This window comes from Haliotis rufescens, unplaced genomic scaffold, assembly GCF_023055435.1.
Source record: "Haliotis rufescens isolate VD_foot unplaced genomic scaffold, xgHalRufe1.0.p SCAF_2, whole genome shotgun sequence".
NCBI lineage: Eukaryota > Metazoa > Mollusca > Gastropoda > Lepetellida > Haliotidae > Haliotis > Haliotis rufescens.
This window is the reverse complement of record NW_025963890.1, coordinates 291,245-319,074: the sequence shown is the minus strand read 5'-3', so window position 1 is coordinate 319,074 and position 27,830 is coordinate 291,245. Positions and strand designations below refer to the sequence as shown.

Sequence of the window (27,830 nt, the reverse complement as noted above, 5' to 3'; positions counted from 1 at the left end):
CATTGCTTGTATGAAGTCATTGCTTGTATGAAGTCATTGCTTGTATGAAGTCATTGCTTGAATAGTGTTGAAACCCAACAAGACAGTCGGCAGGTGACCCATAAGTGTTGCCTCCCATCTTCCAAGTTACCTGCCTGCACATTATAAATATTTAAAAAAATCGAAAAAATGAGAGACAATTAGTGTCTTGATTCGGTTGAAATAATGCAAACAATTTCTTGAGAATCTACAAGAATTTATAATAAAACTGAATATGTTATTATTCAAAAACCTATCTGCCTGACAGTTGAGCAGGTAGAGGAGAATTCATGCAGCCCGACGGGAAAGTTCCCAGCCATGGGCCGGCAGGCAGGCAGTTATTTCGTGTGATACATGTATGTCCTACAATGTGCATCTGTCTGTTCCAGCTTCCAGATGCTGTATGCAGATTCCTACCTCACCCGCGAAGAGTTCTACGACATGTTCGACCACTCCCTGTACGACAAGATGCGCCTGAAGTTGGACTGCTGGAAGGCTTTCCCTGAAGTCTATGACAAAGTCAACCGCAAAGTCCGCGACTAGTCCTAGGGTCAACCAATCATTCTTTCGATGGAAACAAATATTGTGGCTCTGTTTACCCAACAATTCTTGTTTCAATCCTGATTCTGCCATTTTGTTGACAATTTTACATGTAGGTTGTTGATGAGTTACAAATTGATTTGACTAATAATAAGCAGTGGTTTGGAAAGCAGTGTTTTGTCTCCACTGACAGTGCTGGTGTATAAATCGACAATTCCACAAAGTGTGAGTAAGAAGTTGTAGTACATACCATGGATAAAAAATCTAGTCTGTCTCAACTTGATGTCACTTTGTATGATTTAGAAAAGAAAGATTTATATTACCTATAAGCTTACCACCTTGAAGTGCCACAACATTTATTTTCAAGGATTTATCTGGCAGAGCTCCATCAGGATGATATTGATTTGCTCAAATCTGATGAATCGACTCAGATGACGGGTAGAAAACCAACATATTTTCATTGGGCACGACAAGGATTCTGATGTGACCAATGATATAGAGGAAATGTTGAACAATCTAAAACGTCAGATTATGAAGAGTAGGTCCATATATGGGGAAGCTAGTCTAGTATGTCGTGTTATAGTCAACGCCTGTGGACGTCATACTGACACAAGATGTATTTTTAACCCTATCAGTGCACATTTTGTGAAAACATTGACATAAATATGACTGTGTCAGTTAGTGTATGTCTTACGTATGAGAAGTTGAGTGACTGTGCTAGCTATAGGTGGAGAGAGAACACACGTTAAGGGAGGGACATAAAAAGAACTGTTCCTTTGTTGTTTAAATATCAATATCATTTTGGTGTTTTTTTTTATAACAAAATGTTTTGATGATGTGTGCTCTGCAAACAATCCTGGGGCAATATACTGTAGTCCAAATATACTGTGGAATCAATATATGAGAACAGTAAATAATACTTCGTTACAAGACAATTTGGGGGAAATGTGTAGCATACTCCAGTTACTACATTTCTGTCTTGTTAACATGAAGCAGAATTATGGCAACAGTAAACACTACATGTTGCTGTCGTAGAGATAGGGTTAATACTGTCACAGATAGGGTTAATACTGTCATAGATAGGGTTAATACTGTCACAGATAGGGTTAATACTGTCATAGATAGGGTTCATACTGTCACAGATAGGGTTAATACTGTTATAGATAGGGTTGAATGCCGTCACAGATAGGGTTAATACTGTCATAGATAGGGTTAATACTGTCACAGATAGGGTTAATACTGTCACAGATAGGGTTAATACTGTCATAGATAGGGTTCATACTGTCACAGATAGGGTTAATACTGTTATAGATAGGGTTGAATGCCGTCACAGATAGGGTTGAATACAGGTGGTTTAAATACATGATTGAATGTCAGTTGGAATAGTTCTGCATTTATTTAAGATTAGAATCACGTGTTGTTAGTTAGTTGAAATAATCTCACAACTGCGTGCTCCTTCCGGTGATGTGATGTCGAAGATGACGTCCAGGTGTGCTTGAGTTAATTTTATTGTAACAGTGTTTCAAATGGCATCAATTATTTTGACCATTCATTGCAGAGGATCCTTCTTAGTTTCCGCAATGATGACAGGCCAGTTTTTCCAAATCCTTTTCATGTGTCAAAGAGACATTATCAAAATGTTGTACTACATCACAATGTGACTTTTTTGCTCTGTGGTTTGTGGTTATACTTGTTAAACTGTCTTTCATTTGTTTTATGGTTTGCCAGTATATATACAAGTCCATGTGTCGTCAGTGGTTGTTGTGTTGTGATATCCACAATCGTTGTTCGTGCTGTGCAGACATAGTTCAGGAGGTCAGAGGATTTGTCTTACAGTATCACTGTATCACGCTGTATCACATAGTGAGTGAGTGAGTTGGGTTTAACGCCGCTTTTAACAGTATTCAAGTTATATCACGGCGTGTCAGCTTAATGTGGGAGGAAAGCCCAAAGTGATGTAGGTCTTAGACGTTTATCACTTCGGTGAAACCCACGAGCACGGGTATGGTGCTGACAAACCTAGAAACATAATTGGGGCGAACCGGGATTCGAACCCACAATCATAGTGTATCACATAGGGAGAGGGTGGGTGAAGTGGGGAGAGGCCCCAGGATGGGTGAAGGGGGGGAGAGGCCCCAGGGTGGGTGAAGGGGGGGAGAGGCCCCAGGGTGGGTGAAGTAGGGAGAGGCCCCAGGGTGGGTAAAGTGGAGAGAGGCCCCAGGGTGGACAAAGTCGGGAGAGGCCCCAGGATGGGTGAAGTGGAGAGAGGCCCCAGGGTGGACAAAGTCGGGAGAGGCCCAAGGGCTGGTGAAGTGGGGAGAGGCCCCAGGGTGGGTGAAGTAGGGAGAGGCCCCAGGGTGGGTAAAGTGGAGAGAGGCCCCAGGGTGGGTGAAGTGGGGAGAGGCCCCAGGGCAGGTGAAGTAGGGAGAGGCCCCAGGGCAGGTGAAGTAGGGAGAGGCCCCAGGGTGGGTAAAGTGGGGAGAGGCCCCAGGGTGGGTAAAGTGGAGAGAGGCGTCAGGGCAGGTGAAGTGGAGAGAGGCCCCAGGGCAGGTGAAGTGGAGAGAGGCCCCAGGGCGGGTAAAGTGGAGAGAGGCCCCAGGGCGGGTAAAGTGGAGAGAGGCCCCAGGGCAGGTGAAGTAGGGAGAGGCCCCAGGGTGGGTGAAGTGGAGAGAGGCCCCAGGGCAGGTGAAGTGGAGAGAGGCCCCAGGGCAGGTGAAGTGGAGAGAGGCCCCAGGGCGGGTAAAGTGGAGAGAGGCCCCAGGGCGGGTAAAGTGGAGAGAGGCCCCAGGGCAGGTGAAGTGGAGAGAGGCCCCAGGGCGGGTAAAGTGGAGAGAGGCCCCAGGGTGGGTGAAGTGGAGAGAGGCCCCAGGGCAGGTAAAGTGGAGAGAGGCCCCAGGGTGGGTGAAGTGGAGAGAGGCCCCAGGGTGGGTGAAGTGGGGAGAGGCCCCAGGGCGGGTAAAGTGGAGAGAGGCGTCAGGGCAGGTGAAGTGGAGAGAGGTGTCAGGGCAGGTGAAGTAGGGAGAGGCCCCAGGGTGGGTGAAGTGGGGAGAGGCCCCAGGGCGGGTGAAGTGGAGAGAGGCGTCAGGGCGGGTGAAGTGGAGAGAGGCCCCAGGGTGGGTGAAGTGGGGAGAGGCCCCAGGGTGGGTGAAGTGGAGAGAGGCCCCAGGGTGGGTGAAGTGGGGAGAGGCCCCAGGGTGGGTGAAGTGGAGAGAGGTGTCAGGGTGGGTGAAGTGGAGAGAGGCCCCAGGGTGGGTGAAGTGGAGAGAGGCCCCAGGGTGGGTGAAGTAGGGAGAGGCCCCAGGGTGGGTGAAGTGGGGAGAGGCCCCAGGGTGGGTGAAGTGGAGAGAGGCCCCAGGGTGGGTGAAGTGGGGAGAGGCCCCAGGGTGGGTGAAGTGGAGAGAGGCGTCAGGGCGGGTAAAGTGGAGAGAGGTGTCAGGGCAGGTGAAGTGGGGAGAGGTGTCAGGGCAGGTGAAGTGGGGAGAGGCCCCAGGGTGGGTGAAGTGGGGAGAGGCCCCAGGGTGGGTGAAGTGGAGAGAGGCCCCAGGGTGGGTGAAGTGGGGAGAGGCCCCAGGGTGGGTGAAGTGGAGAGAGGTGTCAGGGAAGGTGAAGTGGAGAGAGGCCCCAGGGCGGGTGAAGTGGGGAGAGGCCCCAGGGTGGACAAAGTAGGGAGGGAATGGGCAAAGTAGGGAGAGGGAACTGAGAATTTAGTGGTATAATCAGAAGACACTCCTGAACTGTTGCTGCTGCCTTGTCCTATGAAGATGTCCGATCTCCTCCAGACAGCTGGTGATGTTCACAGCCCTGCCCATCATGTTTCCTGTATGATCTGCTAGATTCTCTCAACACAGAAGTACTTTCAATCCAAATTTTACTGATATAACACAATGTCTATCATTCAGAAATCCCACATCTTATTCTAGATACAAAATCAAATTTCATATCTTCAATTTTCTTAAACCTTTTTACCTTTTAGGACAGGATAAAATACAAATTCATACATATGGCTTTACATCAATACAAGTATGAATGACAAACAGCAGGACTTATTCCCCTAGGAATGTGTAGGCATGGTGTAGGCATGGTGTAGGCATGGTGGGGGCTGATGCTGTCCGGGCACCATAGGAGTAGGAATCTGAGGGCAAACAACGCAGGACTGTTTTTGTTATGATCTATATACATTTATATAATCATATCTAAGGATCATTGTCCATGTCTGCCTTTCCTGCCACTCATGAAGCTGGTCTCCATCTCTGCTTATAGAGGTTGTCTGTCCATCAGTCTACAAGGTTACCATGGTTACAGTGCTCATAGCTTTTCAGCCATTGTTTTATATATACAATTGGTTTTGTCCTTCCCAGACTTATTGTGGATAATGTTTTCATATACAAATAATAGTTGTCAGAAGCTGTATTTTGAAGTCAAGTAAACAAGCATATGTATAAACAATGTCCTTTGTTGTTTTTAGCTCACCTGGCTGTAAGTCAAGTGATTTTATACATTGCCGAAGTAGCGGTCATAAAATTTCCGAGTCCCGTGATGGGATTCGAACCACAGACCTTGATCAGAGGTTGGACGCCTTGTCCACATGACCAAAGAGGCAAGCTGACAAGGTAAGGATGTCATCTGTGGGATGACTCCACGCCCTGCTACACCTGCATATAATATCAGTTGTCCATGGATGTCAGGGTTGGTGGTATCTGCAAACATGTCCTCAGAAACCACTGGACCAATGAAGGTGAAACTTGCCAGGCTATTTCCCTCCAGACACCATGAAGGTGAAACTTGCCAGGCTATTTCCCTCCAGACACCATGAAGGTGAAACTTGCCAGGCTGTTTCCCTCCAGACACCATGAAGGTGAAACTTGCCAGGCTATTTCCCTCCAGACACCATGAAGGTGAAACTTGCCAGGCTATTTCCCTCCAGACACCATGAAGGTGAAACTTGCCAGGCTATTTCCCTCCAGACACCATGAAGGTGAAACTTGCCAGGCTATTTCCCTCCAGACACCATGAAGGTGAGACTTGCCAGGCTGTTTCCCTCCAGACACCATGAAGGTGAAACTTGCCAGGCTATTTCCCTCCAGACACCATGAAGGTGAAACTTGCCAAGCTATTTCCCTCCAGACACCATGAAGGTGAAACTTGCCAGGCTGTTTCCCTCCAGACACCATGAAGGTGAAACTTGCCAGGCTATTTCCCTCCAGACACCATGAAGGTGAAACTTGCCAGGCTGTTTCCCTCCAGACACCATGAAGGTGAAACTTGCCAGGCTATTTCCCTCCAGACACCATGAAGGTGAAACTTGCCAGGCTATTTCCCTCCAGACACCATGAAGGTGAGACTTGCCAGGCTGTTTCCCTCCAGACACCATGAAGCTGAAACTTGCCAGGCTATTTCCCTCCAGACACCATGAAGGTGAAACTTGCCAAGCTATTTCCCTCCAGACACCATGAAGGTGAAACTTGCCAGGCTGTTTCCCTCCAGACACCATGAAGGTGAAACTTGCCAGGCTATTTCCCTCCAGACACCATGAAGGTGAAACTTGCCAGGCTATTTCCCTCCAGACACCATGAAGGTGAAACTTGCCAGGCTGTTTCCCTCCAGACACCATGAAGGTGAAACTTGCCAGGCTATTTTCTTCCAGACACCATGAAGGTGAAACTTGCCAAGCTATTTCCCTCCAGACACCATGAAGGTGAAACTTGCCAGGCTGTTTACCTCCAGACACCATGAAGGTGAAACTTGCCAGGCTATTTCCCTCCAGACACCATGAAGCTGAAACTAGCCAGGCTATTTCCCTCCAGACACCATGAAGCTGAAACTAGCCAGGCTGTTTCCGTCCAGACACCATTAAGCTGAAACTTGCCAGGTTGTTTCCCTCCAGACACCATGAAGGTGAAACATGCCAGGCTATTTCCCTCCAGACACCATGAAGGTGAAACTTGCCAGGCTATTTCCCTCCAGACACCATGAAGCTGAAACTTGCCAGGCTTTGTGCTTTGACCCTCCCTTTATTCTCTTAAAGTTCATTTGTGCAAACTGTTCGATAGATGAAACTGCCAGACTGATGGAACTGTTAGATTGATGAAATGAAAAATTGTGTGTTTGTGGTAAGGTCTGTGGTTGTTTGTGGAACAAAGCGTTCCTGCAATGTTTAAAATCTCATGTACAATGAGATGTCATGCCTGTACAGATGAAATGAGATACCTGTACAGATGAGATGAGATACCTGTATAGATGAGATGAGATACCTGTACAGATGTGATGACATACCTGTACAGATGAGATGACATACCTGTACAGATGAGATGAGATACCTGTACAGATGAGATGACATACCTGTACAGATGAGATGAGATACCTGCACAGATGTGATGACATACCTGTACAGATGAGATGTCATGCCTGTACAGATGAAATGAGATACCTGTACAGATGAGATGACATACCTGTACAGATGAGATGAGATACCTGTACAGATGAGATGACATACCTGTACAGATGAGATGAGATACCTGCACAGATGACATACCTGTACAGATGAGATGACATACCTGTACAGATGAGATGACATACCTGTACAGATGAGATGACATACCTGTACAGATGAGATGAGATACCTGTATAGATGAGATGAGATACCTGCACAAATGAGATGACATACCTGTACCTGTACAGATGAGATGACATACCTGTACAGATGAGATGACATACCTGTACAGATGAGATGACATACCTGTACAGATGAGATGAGATACCTGCACAGATGAGATGATATACCTGCACCTGCACAGATGCTATTACATACCTGTACAGATGAGATGAGATACCTGCACAGATGAGATGACATACCTGAACCTGTACAGATGAGATGACATACCTGTACCTGTACAGATGAGATGACATGCCTGTACCTGTACAGATGAGATGACATACCTGTACAGATGAGATGATATACCTGTACAGATGAGATGACATACCTGTACAGATGAGATGATATACCTGTACAGATGAGATGACTTACCTGTACAGATGAGATGACATACCTGTACAGGTGAGATGACATACCTGTACAGATGAGATGACTTACCTGTACAGGTGAGATGACATACCTGTACAGATGAGATGACATACCTGTACAGATGAGATGACATACCTGTACAGATGAGATGACATACCTGTACAGATGAGATGAGATACCTGCACAGATGAGATGACATACCTGCACAGATGAGATGACATACCTGTACCTGTACTGATGAGATGACATACCTGTACAGATGAGATGAGATACCTGTACAGATGAGATGACATACCTGTACAGATGAGATCACATACCTGTACAGATGTGATGAGATACCTGTACAGATGAGATGACATACCTGTACAGATGAGATGACATACCTGTACAGATGAGATGACATACCTGCACAGATGAGATGATCATCTTCCCGAGGCAAGTGGGATAACTAACTTTAAAAGCCTGGATGGAAACTGGCCTTTTCCCGTCAGTTACCAACCTTGCCGAGGGAAGATGTGAGATGATATACCTGTACCTAATAATAATCTCCGAAAACAGTTAATGGTGTAATGTAATAACCCCTGCTCTTGGCCCAACAGACAAAAATATATAATCAACTTGTGGTCTTGGGTTCAAGTTATTTAAATTAAAAAATCAATGTGTAACATCAGCTGAGTTTATTGGTGAGGCTGTAACCCAAGTATTGTGTAACCACGAGCTGAAGCGTATCTCGTGGCATGAGCCAGATCGTGCACACGACGCTGACATTGTATATCACCGGACTATACATCTCGTGGCATGAGCCAGATCGTGCACACAACGCTGACATTGTATATCACTGGACTATAAATCTCTGGCATGTGGCTGGGGGAACTGATGAATCACTGAACGAGCAAACAATCTACAAGTCTGATATCCCCAGGAGACAGGCTGAAGGCTTTTACACAAATACTCCTTTATGCAGTAAGGCTATCGTTATTTTTCCGTGCCATAAAACAAGCACAACTTTACGTGTGACCGCCACACACACTATTATAGAGCCATTTCCACACATATCATTATAAAATTTGATATGCAGCAATTTAGCCGCCGGATAAAGATCTACGAAAAGGCACACGTACTATTAAATTCAGCTCTCTTGAACAACGAGATGATACCCTAAATTTATCTAATGTACACTCACTATTGTCATCATGTCAGATGAAGTGCAATAACAATCTGAAATCAGAAATCTGATATGCTCTCAGGATTTTACAGACATACATATTTTCTGCTATGTTAACCCCGTTTCACTTCAGGCTTTCCTCCCACATCAAGCTTCCACGCCGTGATGTAACTATAAAATAATGTTTAAAGCGGCGTTAAACTAAACTCACTCACTTCATCTTAGTATGCTGACAAGAATGGCAACGTATGCAAAATACATTCAGCTTCTTAATTGAAACTATTGATCGTCTTAATCAATTTTAGTCAATCTGTTAAAGAAATGGACAGATTTTTCAGTCAAAATGACTGAAATATTTACGCATTTTAGAAATTGCCTGAGAGAATCACATTTTACAAATTGACTATAATATATACACGCTTACAAAGGAAAAGACTTGTGAAAACAACGTCAAGAGGAACAAGAATGAATCTGTCCAGTGCTACAGCAAATGAAGGAAAAGAAAATGCAAATATCATTATTACAACCAACCAAATTTATGTGTATAATTTTAGGCACCTTCCTTGTTCGAGGAATGTATCCGTGAATATCCACACAAAGGAACAATATCCCCCACGTTTGCAGCTGTACAAAGAAACTTATTCGATGTCACGTGTTTCTGTAACAATCAAATATTTTAAAATATATATACTTTCAAAAAAAAAGAAACTTGACACTGACTTTCAAAATGTAATATAATGCGATTGTTTCAAAATAGGACACAGAAACCATAATTGAAACACTGTTTGAAGATCAATGTACACAATGTTCAAAACATTAATCGTGTCACCTAGACAGACACACGTACACGATACAGTTAATGTCACAGGGGTACAGAAAATGGCAGTATCGGTTGTGCCCACCACGTGCATCAATCACCGCTTGACACCGACGACCCATAGATGCAATCAAGTTGTCAATAACACGCTGTTGGATGTGCTGCCATTCATGCTGAAGTGCATCAAGAAGCGCCGGAAGTGTTTGGGGCGGTGGATTCCTTCTGCGAACGCGTCGATCCAACTCGTCCCACAGATGCTCAATCGGGGACAAATCTGGTGACCGGGCTGGCCAAGGTAATGTCTGGATGTTGTTGTGCTGTAAGAAGTCCTGACAAACACGTGCAATATGCGGTCGAGCGTTGTCCTGCTGGAACCGTCCGCCATGAACGTTGACGTGAGGAAGAACGTAAAGCTGTAGGATCAAGTCTCTGTAACGCACATCTGTCAATGCACCTGCCACATGCACGAGAGGCGTCCTACCACCGTGATGAATTCCGGCCCATACCATGACACTCCCGCCGCCAAATGGGACAACCTGCTGCACACAGTTGGGGGCGTAACATTCACCCCTACGTCTGTAGACACGTGCGCGCCCATCAGCACGTGTGAGTAGGAAACGGGACTCGTCAGTAAACAGTACATTTCTCCACCTTGCACGTGCCCATCTAACCCTCTGTTGGCACCAAAGCAGACGGTCCGCCAGATGACGTGGGGGTCAATACATGACGTCGAACAGGTCTTCGTGCAAAAAGTCCAGCCTCCCTCAGTCTGTTGCGTACCGTTTGATCTGATATTCTGCGTACCCCAGGGATCTGTGTGGTTGTAGACGTGGCTGTGGTAGTGCGGTCTCGGAGGTGTCGCAGTCGGATGTATCGATCTTGTGCTTGGGTTGTCACCCTTGGTCTTCCTGACCTTGGTCTGTCGTCAACTCTGTTGGTGTTGTTGTATCGGGTCCACAGTGCGGAGATTGTCTGTCTGGATACGCCAAAGTGCCTGGCCACTTCTTGCTGAGTTCCTCCAGCTTGTAATCTCCCAATGGCGTTGTTCCGTTGAGCTGCATTCAGTCTTGGCATTCTGTCACTGCCTCTACTGTCGTTATAAGGACTGTATGAACAGCCGTTGATGTGGATTTTTATACCCATTCAGCAGGGGGGCCTGCATGCCTAAATGCAGGATCCTGTGCTGCACGTTTTTTTTACAGGCGGGTGCGTTTGGATGAAGCTGTAAAATTGACCCCCAAACGCTACGTTTATGTGCTTTGTATGTGTTTTGCGAATTATAGACACATCATCTTTCTGTTTGACTTATTTGGTTCTCATTTAATGTAATTATTTTAGATATTTGGCAAAAAGTGGTTTTACATCTATGTCAAGTTTCTTTTTTTGAAGAGTATATATCGTTTTGGGGTATTATAACCCGTGTTCGTTTCTCAACTGATCACTTAGATTGTTTCAGGTGTTTCACATAGGTGTCAAGTCTCAAGGGTCGGCTGAGAAAGCCCAATTGACAACTATTTTCAAAACGTCCACGGTTCCTAAAAACTCCATTGAGTGAGATAGCAATGAGCAGTCAATCAACGTAGTATCGGTTAACCCTTTGGACAAAGTATGTTGTTTTTACATTGGCACCTCACGCCATGATATGAGTGTATTCCCTTTGTTTTAGTAAACCTAGACATGTAAACACTCACTTTTGACATATCCACTGTGCAAGATAACAGTGATTTATCAATCAATGTATTTTCTGTTAATCCTTTGATGACTAAGAACGATCCGTTGATTTACAAAAAAGTAAATCAACTGATCATTCATCTCTTGCGGGGCTGCCACGTGCATATTACATAACACACATTTCACCTCGCTTCAAAACTGGATTTAGATTGAATAATTACCACAAACACAATAAATACCAAATGGGAACCTTCGTCAGGTATTCTGAGTGGTGCTACCACTAATCATACCTGTATTAAATTCATTAACTGAGCATCAAGTGAATGACGACAAATACACAAGTGTAGCAATATACCAGAAAACGTGGATGACAACAAGGGAGTAGTAATCGTATTATCGACGCAATCCGAAATCCGAAAATGCTTTCACTGCATGGATACATTTTTTCATTATTAAACTATACTGAACCGCAAAAGAAACGTCACCATGAATATATATATATGAGAAACCTTATTTGTCCAAACACTGTAAACATTCTTTGAGACATATTAAAAAGATGAAACTTGGCAAAACTGATCATGAAGTTTGAAATTAGTGTCAAATGTTCTTAAAGTGAAACTCAACACTAGTCGCTGAGAAAATGGCATCACAAGTCAGTATCCCGTGGGTCCGCCATGTTCATTGATGACTGCCGTGCAACGTCGATACATGGGATGGATGAGGCGGTTGGTGAAGGCCACACGCACTTGAGCCCACACTCTGAGGAACGCCTGACGTAGTTCAGCTGCAGTTGTCGGCCTTGGTCGGACGTCATTCAGCCGTCTTTGAATCTCGTCCCACATGTGCTCAATGGGATTTAAATCGGGACTCAGGGCAGGCCACTGCATGGTTCTGATGCCATTCTGCTGGAGGAAGTGTCTTGTTGCTCTCGTAGTGTGGGCACGGGCGTTATCATGCTGAAACTCGTGGTTGCGGCGACGTGCCAAATGAGGTATGGCGTGTGGTCTCAAGACTTGATCAATGTACCAAACTGCAGTGACACCATTGCCTCTCCCTGGACCGATGTTCTGGAAGACCACAGGACCGACCCACTGTGCAAGACCAATTCCACCCCTCACCATGATGCTCGGACCACCCCACGAGTCTATCTCAACAACACAAGCATCCGAATAATGTTCCCCACGGCGTCGTCTGACTCTCTCTCTCTGCCATCTGCTGTTGAGATACAGTAACGGCTCTCGTCTGAAAAGAGGAGTTTTCTCCACTGCTGGTGGAGAAAATGCTGGTGCTGTGTTGCCCACTGAAGACGGTCCTGGCGATGAAGTGGTGTCAGAATGGGTCCTTGGTGTGGCCTGTGACAGTGGAGGTGTCTGTTCGTCAATCGTCGACGCACGGTGTCCGCACTTATGTGTGGCTGGTGTGTCCCCATGGTCTGTCGAGTAGTTTCCGCAGCTGTAACAAAGCGATCTTAAAGATGCTGTCGCACAATCTGACGATCCTGGCGTCGGGTGGTGACCCTTGGTCTACCACTACGTGGCCGGTCATCTGTAGTGTTGGTGGTCTGGTACCGTTGCTGGAGCCTGTATATGGTCCTTACGTGGACTTGAAATGTATTTGCTACTTGTCGGGAGGTTTGTCCAGTTTGCAGTCGACCAAGGGCTTGGTGTCGCTGATTTCTTGTCAATCTTGGCATGTGGTAGCAATTCAATAACGAATGAATGTTATCCGATCTGGGTGGATTTTGAGAGGGCAAGACACGGGGGAACGCATGTGCATTTCAATTTGCACGGAACTCACGTGCATTGGATTACCATGGCCGTTGCTGTGATGCCTTTGTGCGATCGGTTTTATTGTCACCCGCTTTGTTTTTTTATCATCAAATTTCGTTTTTCCGGACAAGGTAATGTTAAATTTAAGAAAGTTTGACAAAAATTACCCAGATATTTAAATGACAACTTTTCATGCAATGTTACTTGGGGTGACGCTTCTTTTGCCGTTCAGTATAGAACAATCAGGGGTATTTCCAAAAGACGACATCCGATGAGCTCCGCCGTTCTTTTTGTCTGTTTGTTTAGGCTGAAGAAATTAATTAACATGCGCCCTTTGTCGAAATCTTTATAGATCACGGTTAACTAATCAGTGTTCAAAAATGAGTAAAACAAATATTGCCTCCAAGTTAATTTAGCTGTCCTTGCAGACGGTAGCCCAGTCTCTTGTCACGCTCAGTTGCGTTGCGTATGATCCGGGTACTCACGGGAAAAACAAAACAATAACAAAGGCAAGAACCAGTCCCGGGGAATTGTTTTAGATCAGCGCCCCTGTGTTATAAGGTTAAACATCTGGGTTATACAGATGTGATCAGGTGTTTTCAGATAAAAGTAAATGTGTTCTGATTAAATTGTCTCTGGTCCCATATTTCCAGCTGTGACCTGATTGAAGAGCTTATCTGTAATCGCGATACTGATCTCAAGAACGTGTGTGAAGGGGTGCTGTACGAGTACACGTATCTCTCTCACCATCGGTTTATTAATATCATATTCCCCGTTGGGATTCCCAGGTTAGAATTAATCCCCAGCAACGTATATTTGTGGTACGAAGAAGCGTCATCATGAATAGATCATAGACAGGCAGCAGTAGTATAGGTAATGGGGGTTCTGCCGCAACTCCACTGGAGCAGGATTCGTATACCTATACTGCTACTACAGGAGGAATTTTTTATGCCAAAATGATGATGCGATTTAATGATAGTCATAAGATTAAGTTAAATTGGCTCTAGCTCACCAATACCTGGGACCAATCATTGCTTCTATTAGTGATGTGATTCAACGAAAGTCGTTTTAAAAGAAATATCAATATTAATTAATAATGGATAAAATTTACTATAGCCCACGAGGATATTGGAAAGGTGTAGGAGCAATAAAAAAATTAGCCACCACGGCTAAGGTATCTCAAGATGTGGCCAAGGATTGGTTAAAGAAACAAGCGATGTGGCAGATATACTTACCGGCACCATGTTATATACCGAGGAAGAAGTTTGATATTTTTACAACGAATGAAGTTCATCAGGCTGACCTCTTGTTTCTTCCCCACGATAAGGTAAAACGCAAAACGTACAAATACGCTTTAACCGTTGTGGATATGGCTAGTCGATACAAAGAGGCTGAGCCATTAACATCGAAAGAATCAACAGAGGTAGCTAATGCACTGAGTCGCATATATAAACGCGGACCACTAAAATGGCCTAAGCTATTTCAAGTAGATCCCGGTCGCGAGTTTATGGGATCGGTAACTAAACTGTTAACAAAGAACGATGTCAAAATCGTCCGTGGTGAAAGAGAGGCCCACCGCAGTCAAGCTATCGTCGAAAGATTTAACAGGACATTAGCGGAACGTTTGTTTGGCTATCAGTATGGGATCGAAATGAAATCCGAGCGATTGAGATCAACCGAATGGGTGACACGATTATCAGCCGTTGTATCAGCGCTGAATAATGAAGTAACGAGATTAATAGGGAAGAAACCATCCCATGCTATTAAAATGAAATCCGTGACTTCCGAATCTTCAGCACCGAGGAGAGGCAAAGAACGAAAACTTCCGGATAGAGTAAGGGTAAGATATTTATACCAGGCCGGTGAACTCGAAGGAGGCCTACGTCGCGCAACCGATCCCATATGGTCCCTTAAGACGTATAACATTAGTAGATTGGTTACGAAAGAAGGAGAGCCCATTCTTTATTATCTTCAAGATGGACCGGGTAGGGCATTTGTACGAGAAGAGTTGTTCATAGTTCCCGATGGTACGGTATTACCACCATAACCATAAGCATAGGTATTTACACCATCATTATCAATCCATCTCTTTGTATCTAAGGGGGATAATGATGTCTTGTTCATTCTTAATCCATATATCCTATGATCGTAACTTCTTAAAGAGTTCATCTCGTGTTTGAACGTTCTACCGTTGAATAATGATTCTTTATACTGTTCGTGTTTGATATGCTTTTTTACAACGTACTTCTTAACGCCCTTAGCTTTTCTTATCTCTCCATTATCGGACTTCTTTATAGAATACATCTTAGGTCTTAATCCCACATACTCCGCTATAGGGGTCCCAGCACATTCATCCTTCATCTTACCTAACACCTTTTTATTTACTACGCTGTGCAGTGGATTATCTTTTGGGTAATCGCTCGTGTCGTACATATCTATTTTTTCTGCCATATCTTTATACACATCCTCGGTTTGTATTTCCATCAACAAAGAATCTGTGTCGGTATATAACACCTCGCATCTATCGCCGTATTGCTTCTTAAGTTCGTTGTAATAAAAGTCATACATTAGTGTTTTGACAAGTCGAGAATACTCATACCGACGTACACCGGTCTGTTGAATTTTATATTACTCTTCTGCATATGCAACGCGGCTAAGTCGTTATCAAATATCTTGCTTCTGTTAAAAGCCGGACTGGCTATAAGTTTCCTGAGTCTTTCTTCCTCATTAGATCTGACTAATTTAACATCAACACGCTTCCTTAGATTCTCCATAGTTTTACCAAATACCGAGTTATTCATGAGCTTATATAGATTCTTTTCGAAATCGCTGGTAGCTATCTTTCTTAAATCTGTGTTCAACCTTATATAGGGCTCCATCCAAGGGCTTTGATCGAACTTTAGAACTCTGTGTATTTTCTTAAGTTTCATACCTAACGATAGATACAACTGGAGATTTCTGTAGTGAACTATATATTTTGTTTTATCCATCAAATTTGGTACGAGTTTTTCTACGTTAGCTAACCTACTATTACCCATCAAGGAGCGTTGATATTCCGACATCCAATCTTTATTAACCATTAATCTTTCGGGAGCTAGCGGATAACTGTTATGATCTTTATGTAACGAACTTGGATATTCCAAGTCAACTTCTAGTATGTACCCTTTATTCACTTCGATATTATGGATATTATTCACATTGATATCATTGACCCATTCAAAACCACCCGTGGGTAAAGGTTGACTCATAGCCCATCCGTACAAATTGTTAGCGTTGAGATATAATATGTGGGTGTCGGGTTTACTGGGATCGTATCCTTCCACTAATTTATTATTAGCCTTAGAATACCTTTTAGCTGCCATCGATATACCACCTCTTAATCCTTTCTCAATAAACAAGTGCATATCGTAATCTGTGAGTAATTTTAGTTCTACGCCGGTCTTCTTCAACAATGCATCCCACGATAGTCCGGGACTGGAATAGTACCATGCCGGATCCAAGCCATATTGTTTGAAACATGTCTTTCTAAATATCTCGAATATATCGGCGAGTAACAGTACATCTGTTTTTAAGTACAGATCGTGATAATCGCCTAAATTCTTACAACCTAATTTATCCCACACCGTCAGAGCGTGTTCATAATCGGCATCTGTTATTCTAGATTCTGTTAAGTTACTATAGAATGATTCGAGGGGTGGTAATTCAGTTTCTTCGAATCTAGACCAATCATCCATATATTCGTAAGGATATACACCTTTTCTCAGCAACAAATGACGTGTTATCTTATCGGTATATTTATTTGTTATCGCGAAGTCATCGGGATTGTTCGGATTAGCTAAATTGTCCAGGGAAGATAACAGAAACTGTACGGAGTCTATGAATCTAAGCCCATTACTTTGCTTTGTTCTAGATTTCCCATCCTTGTCCCTATAATGTATAGGTTTAGTCAACGAGAACGATATGTATTTTTCCATATTGTTAGGAATGCACGTTAAACCGCCGTCGGTCTTCGAGATAGCTTGCATAATGAGATGTGAATCGTATCCCCTAAGGTTGTGAAACACAACGGGGATGGGTATTGTTTGAGAGTTCATTTTTAGTTTCAAGTTACACTCGTTATGAGCGGCTCCCCGATAATTACCCGTGACGTGACAATGATCTCTTACGGAATCCCCATCCAGGGGTTTATTACAAACGTGACAACTCGTTGACCTCTTATGGGCCCTCCAATCATCCCTCGTCATACGCATGGGTATCTTACACGATAATTCTTCCCTGATTATTCTCTCTTCATTTTGTAGATATTCTAGGAACTTTCCCGCTGCATCGGGACCTCTGTAAATCACGGGAGTGTTTGTTTTCCCATCATACCTTACAACTATATATCCAAACCCACAAGGAATATGTTCTTGAGTTTTGTACGTAAAACTATTATCAGTATTGCTATGGTTGGTATTTTCTATGGGTTTGATAAGCGCTTCGAAGTCGGCGTAAATTACGTACGGTACTGGCATTTGATTACAATAATGTTCAAATTTTAATATATTTTTTCCCTCTTTAGGCATATCGATCCTGATAGCATTCTGTCCAACACCTCTACAGTCTTCTTTATGCGCTTCTAATAGATCTTGTCTGCTGTACCCATGCAGGCATCTTTCGCAGAAATATTTCTTTTCTTTATGTTTTGTTTGATCGTATAATAGCCTGTTTAAACTCTTTATCCACGTATAATGATATTTACCATCTTTTTCGATCAGAAATGAATTGATTCTGGGGATATTTTCCGGAGCGGAGCTTATCCTGTGTACAACAATTCCTTTAGAATGTCCGAAAACATTTATAGCTAAATTATTTTGCTTTTCCACCTTATCAATTTGTGATATTGGTGTAGGTTCGTCTATACCATCGAAGTTGAGTCCATCGTTTTTAGGATAGCTAGAAGGTCTATTTGCAATTTTAGAATCTACGGGGAACAATGCAGATCTTATCATCATTCTTAAACAGTCATCGGATTTATTTTTTACGTTAATTATGGCTTTTTTCTTCTTATAATACGGGGGTAAATCTATATAAGATCCACCTTTGAAGGGCATATAATTTGCTATATCTAAATATAAACTATCGATTTTATCCACACCCCAACCAGAACCTCTATTAGTCCAGCGTTCTAAAGTTTCCTGTATTCTCTGAATTGATGTATCTAATGATGAGTTTATAGTATCGGATTCGGTTATAACTTCTTGATTGCTACGGAAATATGGTTCGGTATATTCGGTGCTATCATCTGTGTTACTTTTACTCAATGTCATTTTAATCGTCAGCTGGTATTTTATACTATGTAAATCATCTAATTCCTCGTTAATTTTACTCGATATGATGGGCTTAATATCGTTAACATCCATGTTGGAATTAATATCCATCTTCCAACCTCTTAGATATTTACCAACGCCGGCGGATGTGGGTACAAATATTAATTCTTGTTGTTGATTATCATCATCATTATTATGTTGATTATCATCATTATCAATAGGTTGATTATTATCTAGTAAAGCGATCAATTCAGCTCTTCTCATTCGAGAATAACCTCTCAGCCCACCGTTTCTCGCTCGAGCTTTGAGTTCTCTAACAGTCTCGGGTTTGTTGTATTCCAAACCGAGTAAATCAATCAATTCAGCTTTTCTCATACGAGAATATCCACACAGTCCACTTTGCTTTGCCATAGCTTTTAATTCTCTGACAAAAACCATTGTGGTTGAATGGTATATGCAAAATGAGACAAATGTCTAATTGGTTGTTTTCATATATCTAAATACATATTCTCCCCAACCTATTCCTCTCATTGATGTAATCTCTCTTCCTAGCATAAATAATCTGGTTCCTGACCCTATCAGCACCGTGTTCCTTGCATAAACAATAACGACCTTTGACCCCTATCCCGCATACAGAACACGTATAGTTGATGTTTCCGCGCCTGATGTAATAGTTGTGTATCCCGCAGTAAAAAAAATCAACACAGCGTCGGTTACAAAGGGTAGTCTTTCCCATGAGTGTAAACTTGCAGTTATTCATGGTATATACATCTATCATATCATTTGTCTAAATGCAAATCACAGCTACACTGCGAGATATTGATTATGCTATTTATAGATCGCTCTAAACTAGGTCATGGCTTATACATATCCACAGCTGTCACTCCGACTTATGCATGGTATAGCTGAAAATCAATACAGAAGTCAATCCCAACATGATAAATGTGATCTCTCGGTTCTTTTGTTCCTCTGACGGTGTATAAAACTGACTCATTGTTGGTCTCGGTATTGGGTCTAGTTTTTTCCCATAAACGAGGAAGTATTCGTGCATGGCAGATTCAACATCCTTAAACGTTTGAATTGAATGTCCTTCCTTAATCAGTTGTTCATGAATAAAGTCTAATCTCTTCATTCTCTGCTGTGTATATTGTAACTGGGCTGCTTGGTATTGTTCTAAAGCTTTATTATGTCTTTTCTGCTCCGAACCTCTCATACTAGAAAATAAAAAATTACTCCCCGAAAAAGCTAGAGCATTAACAATAGCTCCACCGACCATCATCGCAATTGATGCCATATAAAATATTCAAATGTTTATATGAATATAAATATTCAAATGTTTAATTACTTCATTATGTCTTCCGGGATAAGTCCTTGTTTGATGAGCATATCCTTCGTTGCCATAGCTAATCCAATATCCAGAACCATCATTGGTATGTCATATCCATTAAAATCTAGCTTGGGAGGTGTGGCTTTAGTAATCATTTTAGCCATACGGGCATAGCCAATGGCCAAGCCGGTGACCACCGCTGAATGATACGTCGCGTTTACCAACATTTTACCGTCTGTAGCTGGAGTAGTCATGCTTCTTATAGCATTATATGAGGACTAACCTCTAATTGAACTTGTTGTTGCGGCGGGGGTGACGTTTTCTCTTCTCCGGACTTATAAAAGAACCATACAACCGCTATACCAGCAACTCCTACTAGTGCCCATGTTTTAATCGGATTAATATTTGAATTATTTATTAATTTTGCTTTGCGCGCCAGCCCACCCTTTCTTCCTGCGGCTATTTTCAAAGGATTCTTAGTAACTCTGGGTTGTTTTTTTGTTTGTGGTGCATTCACATTCACTGGTGGTGGTTCCTCATTCACTTGTTGTTCTGCAATCTGTTGTTGCGTTTCCACAATCTGTGGTTCCTCGTTCACAATCTGTGGTGTCACCTGTTGTGATTGTGTCTCCATTTATATTATTAAGTGGGCACGTATGTTTAAATTGACAATACCTAGCCGTTATTAAAGCTGTGGTGAACGGAGCTAAGAACATTCCGTATCTATGATAAAACTCACAGCTCACTGCGCTTATAGCATGTTCGATGAATGGGTCTTTCTCTAGAGATTCGCATAAATACAGGCGATGTTCTGCCGGGATAGGGAGAAACGTACTAGCTACGGCTGTGTATAGTTGTAATATAGAAGACCCTATCGTTTTAGTCATGGTAGCTCCCAGTCTAGACTCGTAACGAGCGTACAGTTTTTTAATCTCTTCGTCGGTCATGTTATCAATTTTTTCGATGGTATAATTTTCTCCCAAATATTGGGAACATTTTCCACCGGCTACCAAAGCGGCAAGTCTTTCTCTATGTTTATCTAAAGATTTATCAGCATGTTGATCTGCATCAGATTCTTTGAGCATTTGTTCGATGAGTTCGTCGCATTCCATAATGTAATACCTAAGGAGATATTTAAGTCTAACATAATATAATATGACATATCCAATACATCCCGTAATAATGAACTGTTGTGAAAGAATGAGGATTCGAACCACATTTTATGTAATATTAACCGCTAATGTTCAATTTGCTACATTTTTGCTACATTTTTGCTATAATTTGCTATAATTTTGCTACAATTTGCTATGATTTGCTAAGCAATTGCATAAGCAGCTGGTTGATCGGTTTTTAATACGAGTTTACAGTGCTTCGTTGCCGCTAACACTTTTCTGACTTTGTCTCGTTCGCCCTTGGTATAAATGACATCATTTTCGCGTAAACATTCCTCGAATGAATCTCGATCTTTGCAATGAAAAAGCGCTACCCATTTGGTCTGCTCTCTGAGATCTTTCAGGACAGAGTTGTATTTTTGAGTAAGTACCCAAACGCTATGTTGAGTATGCCGACCGGAGAATGCTAAATACGAAAGCATATCTTTCTTTTTTGTGAGTTCTTTACTCGCGCTGCAGTCGTCTATTACGAAAAGGGTTGATTCTCCTTTGTATTTTTCGTGACATACTCGGAGGCAGTCTTGTAAACGATCGCCAGGATCGACTCTGTGTACCCCGTCGTCATTCATTACCCAATCTCTCGATAGGTATGTTTTATTAACGCTTATAGTCGGGCACAGAATAATGATATGATAGAAAACGTCCTGATAATGACTTTCTAAAATATCTAGAATAAAGGCTGTTTTTCCGCAGCCCGTTTGCCCGCATATGATAGCGCAGTGCGGATCTTTAGGTAAAAGATTATCAATAGATTGCTTGCACGAATCTCCCATTCTGTATATTAAGTTGCGCATCCATAATCACGTACAAATATATGTTTAATTTACCAGCCGCTTCCTGAAGCTTCGTTATCTGTATGGTGGCACCCTCGCTAGCATTTTCTATTCTCCTCCCACTGCCGTGTAATTGGTCATCGTCCGTTGTTCGCATGTCGAGCCATAGCGCGTACTTCGTGGTGAGGTATTCACCCATCGATACACTCCCGAGAGACAGATCTTTCACGACCGCGTTAACTTCCGGAGAACGTTTTATAGAAGGAAGTTTTTTAATCTCATCCCACTGGTGATACGCTAGCATTCCTTGGCTATATAGTTGATTAGGAACGCCCTCGATAGTCAATTCTACTTTTGTAATCTTGGGATTGTAAAACTTCTCGGTATTTCTTTTAAACGCATCGGAGGGGTCCTCGAACAACATTAAAATACCCTTCAACGACCTCGTGGGAACGTTTAGATTGATATTCCACATCGTATCTTTTTTGTCCCTCGTGATCTTTCGGTGTCGCAGCACGCGATCGTACAAAATGGCTAAACTTCCCGTATACTGGTTACGAATTTGTCTGGCTAATTCGGGATCCGTTATCATATCGTACTCCAGCGATATATTGTCAATAGAATAGCTAGCATCTTCATTAGCAGATCTGATTACTCTACCGTAGTCATTAAAAGTGAGTTCGTATTCTAACCTGTCGCCTAGGGATGCTTGATAAAAGGGCATGTGGGAATCTAGTAATTCAAAGTCTAGGGGAACATAGAATCTGTTACCTAATGCGTCGGCAACGGCCTTATCTTTTTCGTTGGTATCAACACCATTTTCAGCACCCACGCGCAGTCTCAATGTGTTCTTATTACAAATACCTTGGTACTGTAAGTTTTCCCGCTCTTTATCCGTTCTCCAGAGATCCATGTAACAATAGTATACATCGCTATCGTCGATACTCAAAACCTCATTACCGCTAATTTTAATAGCGATTTTCTTTACGATAGCACGACCTATGTTCTGAACGGGCTCCCTGTTAACGTCTGTTGAAGTCAAACTAATCGTAAATGCTAGTCGGACAGTTCCCGGAACTAACACATCGTGTGTGCGCCGAGATTAGGAAAGCGAACCAGAAGCGTTTGATTCTGATCGATGGTACTAGGGTTATTAGTTATAGTTACAGACTGACGAATTGCTTTGACCCCTAATGGATCTCGAAGTCTACGTTGTGGGTTTAACTTGCGTCCGTATTGCGAAGACATTGTTTATATTGAAATTATGTACCCTATGTTTAATATAAAAATGGCTAATTTTGATATTGATGAATATGATCTAAGTACCTTTGATGATCCGAATCCAATCGAAGAGGGTACTGATGAAACCAGGTTTAGTAGTCTTAACGATGAACTTTTACAATCGTCCGTCAATGATTATTACGATGCCTTAAAAGATGATACCCCAATAGGTCGTGACTATTCAAAGTTTGAGATAGATAGTAAAGGAATATTGCGACTGCGTGACTCTCCGGATATTGATCTTATGCATTCTCGTACTCGTAAGCCCCTAGCCTTGTCTACGATAGCTGCTAAACACGGCATCAGCACTGTTCGTGATAAATTAGGTTTTGTGGACTACCGACGACTTTCCGCGAAGACTACTAAGGTTCTTCGAACCGTGCGTGATGAACTCGTTAATACAGATGATTTGGAAGCAGCCTCTAACGTGGCCTCGAACGGACTCGGAGAAATCTTAGATACCTATTACGATAATTCCACGGTCAGTGTATCACCATATTCGGAGTTTAGTATTAGGGAATTACGAGGTCTTGACAAGGCAATGCGAACAATGCGGGGAGAACTCATCAATAATACAGCCAAGATATCCGAAATCGACAAGCATATAGCTAAAGAGAAAACAAAACTCGAACAGGCGGGCGATGAGTTCAGTAGACGCCGCGTAGCAGAAAGATTGCGTAGCTTAGAAGACGAAAGATCGGCCCGCCTCGAAGCAGCTTCCAGTAATAGAAAGGCACTTCGTTCGCAAATCAGTCGTATTCGAGAAACTATCGATCAAGTCCTCAACGATGACACTACACTGGCCGATAAAATTAAAACATTGTTCAGAGAACAGGGAATAACCATTGCCAGTATTTTAACCGCGTTGGGATTTATTATATCGACTTTGACTCTCTCGTTAACAGGTGGTAGTACAGGTGGAGGTTCACCGCCCAACGATAAAAATGGTATAAAAGAGTGGATAAAAAAGCATTTAAAAGCATTAGGTTCAGCACTGGGAAAGCTCGCTGAGAAAGCCGCGGTCGCACTTCCCGGTATAATAGGGAGTGTTGTTTCCTGGCTATTGAATTTATTAGCTAAGACCACCACTTGGCTTAGTCAAAACTTGTGGGGGTTGATCGTAGCAATTGCAGGGCTGTTGTACGTGTTCGCTAAGAACTATTTAACCACCAAATCAGTTCGCTAACCAAATCATGAGTAAGCCAACCGAGACTCCACCCACTACGAGTGCTGATTTTTCATCGATATGTTGTTGATTTTTAGCCTCAATATGCGGTGGTACTTGAGCATTAGTAGATGGTTGAGCGATAGTTGGTGTTTGTGGCTTGACTATTCCCTTTTCGCCCGTGATCGTTTGCGTTATTAATTCGACGTTAATATCTGAATTTATACCTGGTTTTTGTTGATCGGTAGCGATAACAATTTTATTATTATAACCTATCACTTGACCGATCTTAAGTTCCATATTACTCGGGGACATGTATAGTCCCGGCGCATAAACGAAGTCCACTTTGGATTGAGCGTACTGTAATGCATCTTGAAAATGCTTTATAGACGATGGTATGTCAACTGGTGAATTAATGGCGTCCTCCACGTTTGCGACAAACTGTTTTTGTGCATCGAGCGCCGTCCCAGTACCGATAATGGATGTTCGTGTTTGCGATTGTGCACCGAGAATTGCCCATACATAAGTTCTTATCGATTCATTAAATCTTACAAATCCTGGGTTAGTAAAATTATTTTCCGTTTTATCATTAAGAAATTCATTCCAAGCGTTTGCGGTATCGTTCATTTGTATAAATTTTGTAACAATATAAGCCAAACCACCCTTAAAACTCATAAGGGAACCTCTCCAATCGTTACTCGAAAGTTCCCAGCCATGATTAAGATTATGCAATCTTACAAAAAGATTGTCTTTCTGTAAGAATTTAAATGGATCGAATGGTTGATGAGTTTTTTTAACTAAATCATCGCTGACTTCTTTAACAGTTCTTTGTCCGCTGTACGGAACACCTAGACCATGGTTTGCTCCTTTAATGCGCCAATCTTTACTCGTAGAAACATTAAATTCATTACAAATACGCTCATACGCGGACCTATCATAATTATTATTTGTGGAATTCCACGCTCGATCCTGCGGTAATGGAGCACTAATTTCTTTAAGTATACGTCTAATCTGATAATACACATGAAATAATAAAACAGACTTATTTAGCATAAATCCTGGGGCATTAACAGATACGCCAAATCCCGTTGTGGCACACCATATGGCAAAGTTTAACTGATTCTGCCAAAATTGCATCGGATTGTGAAACCAATCGTGCACCATTTTATCGCTAGTTGCCGTGACCCTGTACTTTTCAAAGATATCTGGGAATTTAACGAAAAATTCAGCACCAGAGGCAGTTACTATAATCGATTGATTAGTAATGTATCTCGATTTCATATTTAAGTTATGATATAGTATCATTGTATATTTAATATGTATGTTACACTACCTGGAATAACAAATGGTCAGTCTATTGAACTGCTTCATACTATCGATAACTCGGATGGACAACTCGAAGTAGCTCCATGCGATGTAACGTATTACCAACGGTGGACCAATATAAGTGCTGCGAGAGGTAATAATAAGATATGGATATTAGATGACCAAAATAGAATTAATAGAATTTTTACTATACCTGATGGGTATTACAGCATAAGCTCACTCAATGATTATTTTAAGGCTGATATGGAATTTTCATTTTTAAATACTATTAAATTTAGTATCACACAAAATGAGTCGAATCGGACAATGAAAATCATCAATGGAAACGAAAAAATACTTATTGGTGAGAACTTAGCATACACACTTGGATTGGGAAAAGAAACAACATTATCTCCCGACGTAAGAATGTTTTTACCTAGTACATTATCCGATTTAGTTCCCTATAAAGAGTTGTTCATTCATCTTGATCAAATAAGCATGACGGATAATATTCAACAAGAAAGTCCTTCAACTCTTCTCAGAAGTGTTCCAGTTAAAAATGAAAAATATAATAGCGGTAGAACGGAATCTTTCTCGTTATTACAATATAAAAAAATGAAGCGGGGTATTATTTCAGATCTTAAAATTTCTGTATTAGATGTAAAACATCAACCTGTACATATAGGATACTTAAGTGTAACACTCCATATTAAAAATAATGGTTAATTCCATATTTAAGTTATGATATAGTATCATTGTATATTTGATATGTATGTTACACTCCTGGGAATAACAAATGGTCAGTCTATTCAACTGCTTCGTACTATCGATAACTCGGATGGACAACTTGAAGTCGCTCTATGCGATGTAACGTATTACCCACTGTGGACCAATATAAGTGCTGCGAAAATTAATAATAGGATACATATATTAGATGAAGATGCTCCTGACAAATACATTACTATACCTGATGGGTATTACAGCGTATGCTCACTCAATGATGAAATTTTTAAGCCTAATGGAATTAGTCTCTCACAAAATGAATCTAATGGGATGCTGAAAATCGACACTGGAGAAAATGGTGTAATTCTTATCCCATACTTAGGAATTACACTTGGATTTGAGCTTAAAATTATAAGTTCTAACGAAACACAACATGGAAATACATTGCCCGATTTAGTTCCCTATAAAGAGTTGTGCATCCATCTTGATCAAATCAGTACGACAGATAATATCCAACAAGAAAGTCCTTCAACTCTGCTCAGAAGTGTTCCAGTTAAAAATGAAAAATATAATAGCGGTAGAACGGAATCTTTCTCGTCATTACAATATAAAAAATTGAAGCGTGGTATTATTTCAGACCTCAAAATTTCTGTATTAGATGTAAAACATCAACCTGTACATATAGGATACTTAAGTGTAACACTCCATATTAAAAATAATGGTTGATGCATCAGGCCCTGGAACAGTAAGACAATGTAATACAATTGCGCTTTCCGATCTCGGAGACACGGAAGGATTTGATAAACCCGGTTACAATGGTAAGTTATACGCTTTACACTTACACGATAATGTATACAAGCGGAAAGAAGTCACATTCACGGGTAATCTAGGAGATTTAAGTGATGTCGATGTTAGTAGACTCATTAAAAACACTTCGTACAATATTACTCGCAACGATGATAATAAATGGACTATGGTCGAAGCAAACATCGAGTGGCTACTGAATATCGTCATTATCCCACCTTATGCGATGATGGGTAAGGGACATAATTTAACTAAGATAATAAATAGTGGCATCGTACTCGCGGCTTATATCCCGTCAAAACGAAAAAGTGTGTTGGTCACTCCCCTGCCAGAAAACCCAGGTCATATGATATATAGTCGTCCGGCCTTAAAAAACATTAGTTTAAATTTGGTTACTGAATTCGAAGATATTAAAGTTAACCTGAGTGCAATACCTAATATTTCTACGCTTATTATTGAAGTCTTGTTCGGAGATGCACCGGTAGATGCCTTCGAAATATTACCAGGTCTATCGATTAAATGGTTCAAGAATCACGAGCGTCAACGTTGCAGTATTATTCATATCGGAGCATCGCCCGTTGCAACCCTCGAGGGGGTCCAAATTATTAAAAGTGACAGTATTTCTCTTACTAAGATATTCTTGCCGTATAATATACATTTGATAAGGTTGATGTATAGTCTCAAAACATTTAAGCAAGACCAATTAAAGACTATTATATGATCGTTATATACACTATGAGTTTATATCCGACGCTCGGTGAAGCATTTGAAAAGATGGATACCGTTGATGGATTTCGATTACATCAAATAAGCGACATAAAACATCGAATAGGGAAGGAGAGGGAGTTGAGACTTGGATTGTATAAAAAGTATCGCAGAGCCGTGAATGCTCTGGACGGAGTTAACACCGCTCTTGTAGTATCTGGCATGGGACTCGGTGTAGCGGGTATCGGTTTACTATCAACTATAA

At 41.9% G+C, this 27,830-nt stretch overlaps 2 protein-coding genes across 6 annotated transcripts in view; one reads left to right on the top strand and one right to left on the bottom strand.

Moving 5' to 3' along the window:
• LOC124119621 (delta(24)-sterol reductase-like) overlaps window positions 1-5,001 on the top strand; it is a 47,629-nt gene extending 42,628 nt beyond the window's left edge. Inside the window, exons 8-10 of one of the 5 annotated variants that reach the window (XM_048399450.1) lie at window positions 408-2,674; window positions 4,027-4,149; window positions 4,204-5,001. In XM_048399450.1, coding sequence (XP_048255407.1) covers window positions 408-561 — 154 coding nt within the window. In that variant the 3' untranslated portion in view covers window positions 562-2,674; window positions 4,027-4,149; window positions 4,204-5,001. Of the gene's footprint in view, window positions 1-407; window positions 3,772-4,014 lie in introns of all 5 variants that reach the window. The other 4 variants (XM_048399449.1, XM_046482184.2, XM_048399448.1 and 1 more) reach the window with 4 other exon arrangements.
• LOC125381853 (proline-rich protein 36-like) lies at window positions 1,835-8,005 on the bottom strand. The gene is made up of 4 exons (XM_048399170.1): window positions 7,985-8,005; window positions 7,367-7,388; window positions 2,617-4,254; window positions 1,835-1,839 (listed from the first exon to the last, which is right to left on the bottom strand). Exons 1-4 carry the CDS (start codon window positions 8,003-8,005, stop codon window positions 1,835-1,837), a joined length of 1,686 nt encoding a protein of 561 aa, XP_048255127.1.
• Window positions 8,006-27,830: the final 19,825 nt, after the last annotated feature.

Coding starts and splice junctions, on each gene's coding strand:
- LOC125381853 (XM_048399170.1), bottom strand. CDS start 8,005: ATGATCATCTCATCTGTGCAG. Junction 7,389..7,984: donor TGATCATCTCATCTGTGCAG/GTATGTCATCTC, acceptor TCATCTGTGCAG/GTATCTCATCTCATCTGTAC. Junction 4,255..7,366: donor ATCTCATCTCATCTGTACAG/GTATGTAATAGC, acceptor CTAAATTCTCAG/TTCCCTCTCCCTACTTTGCC.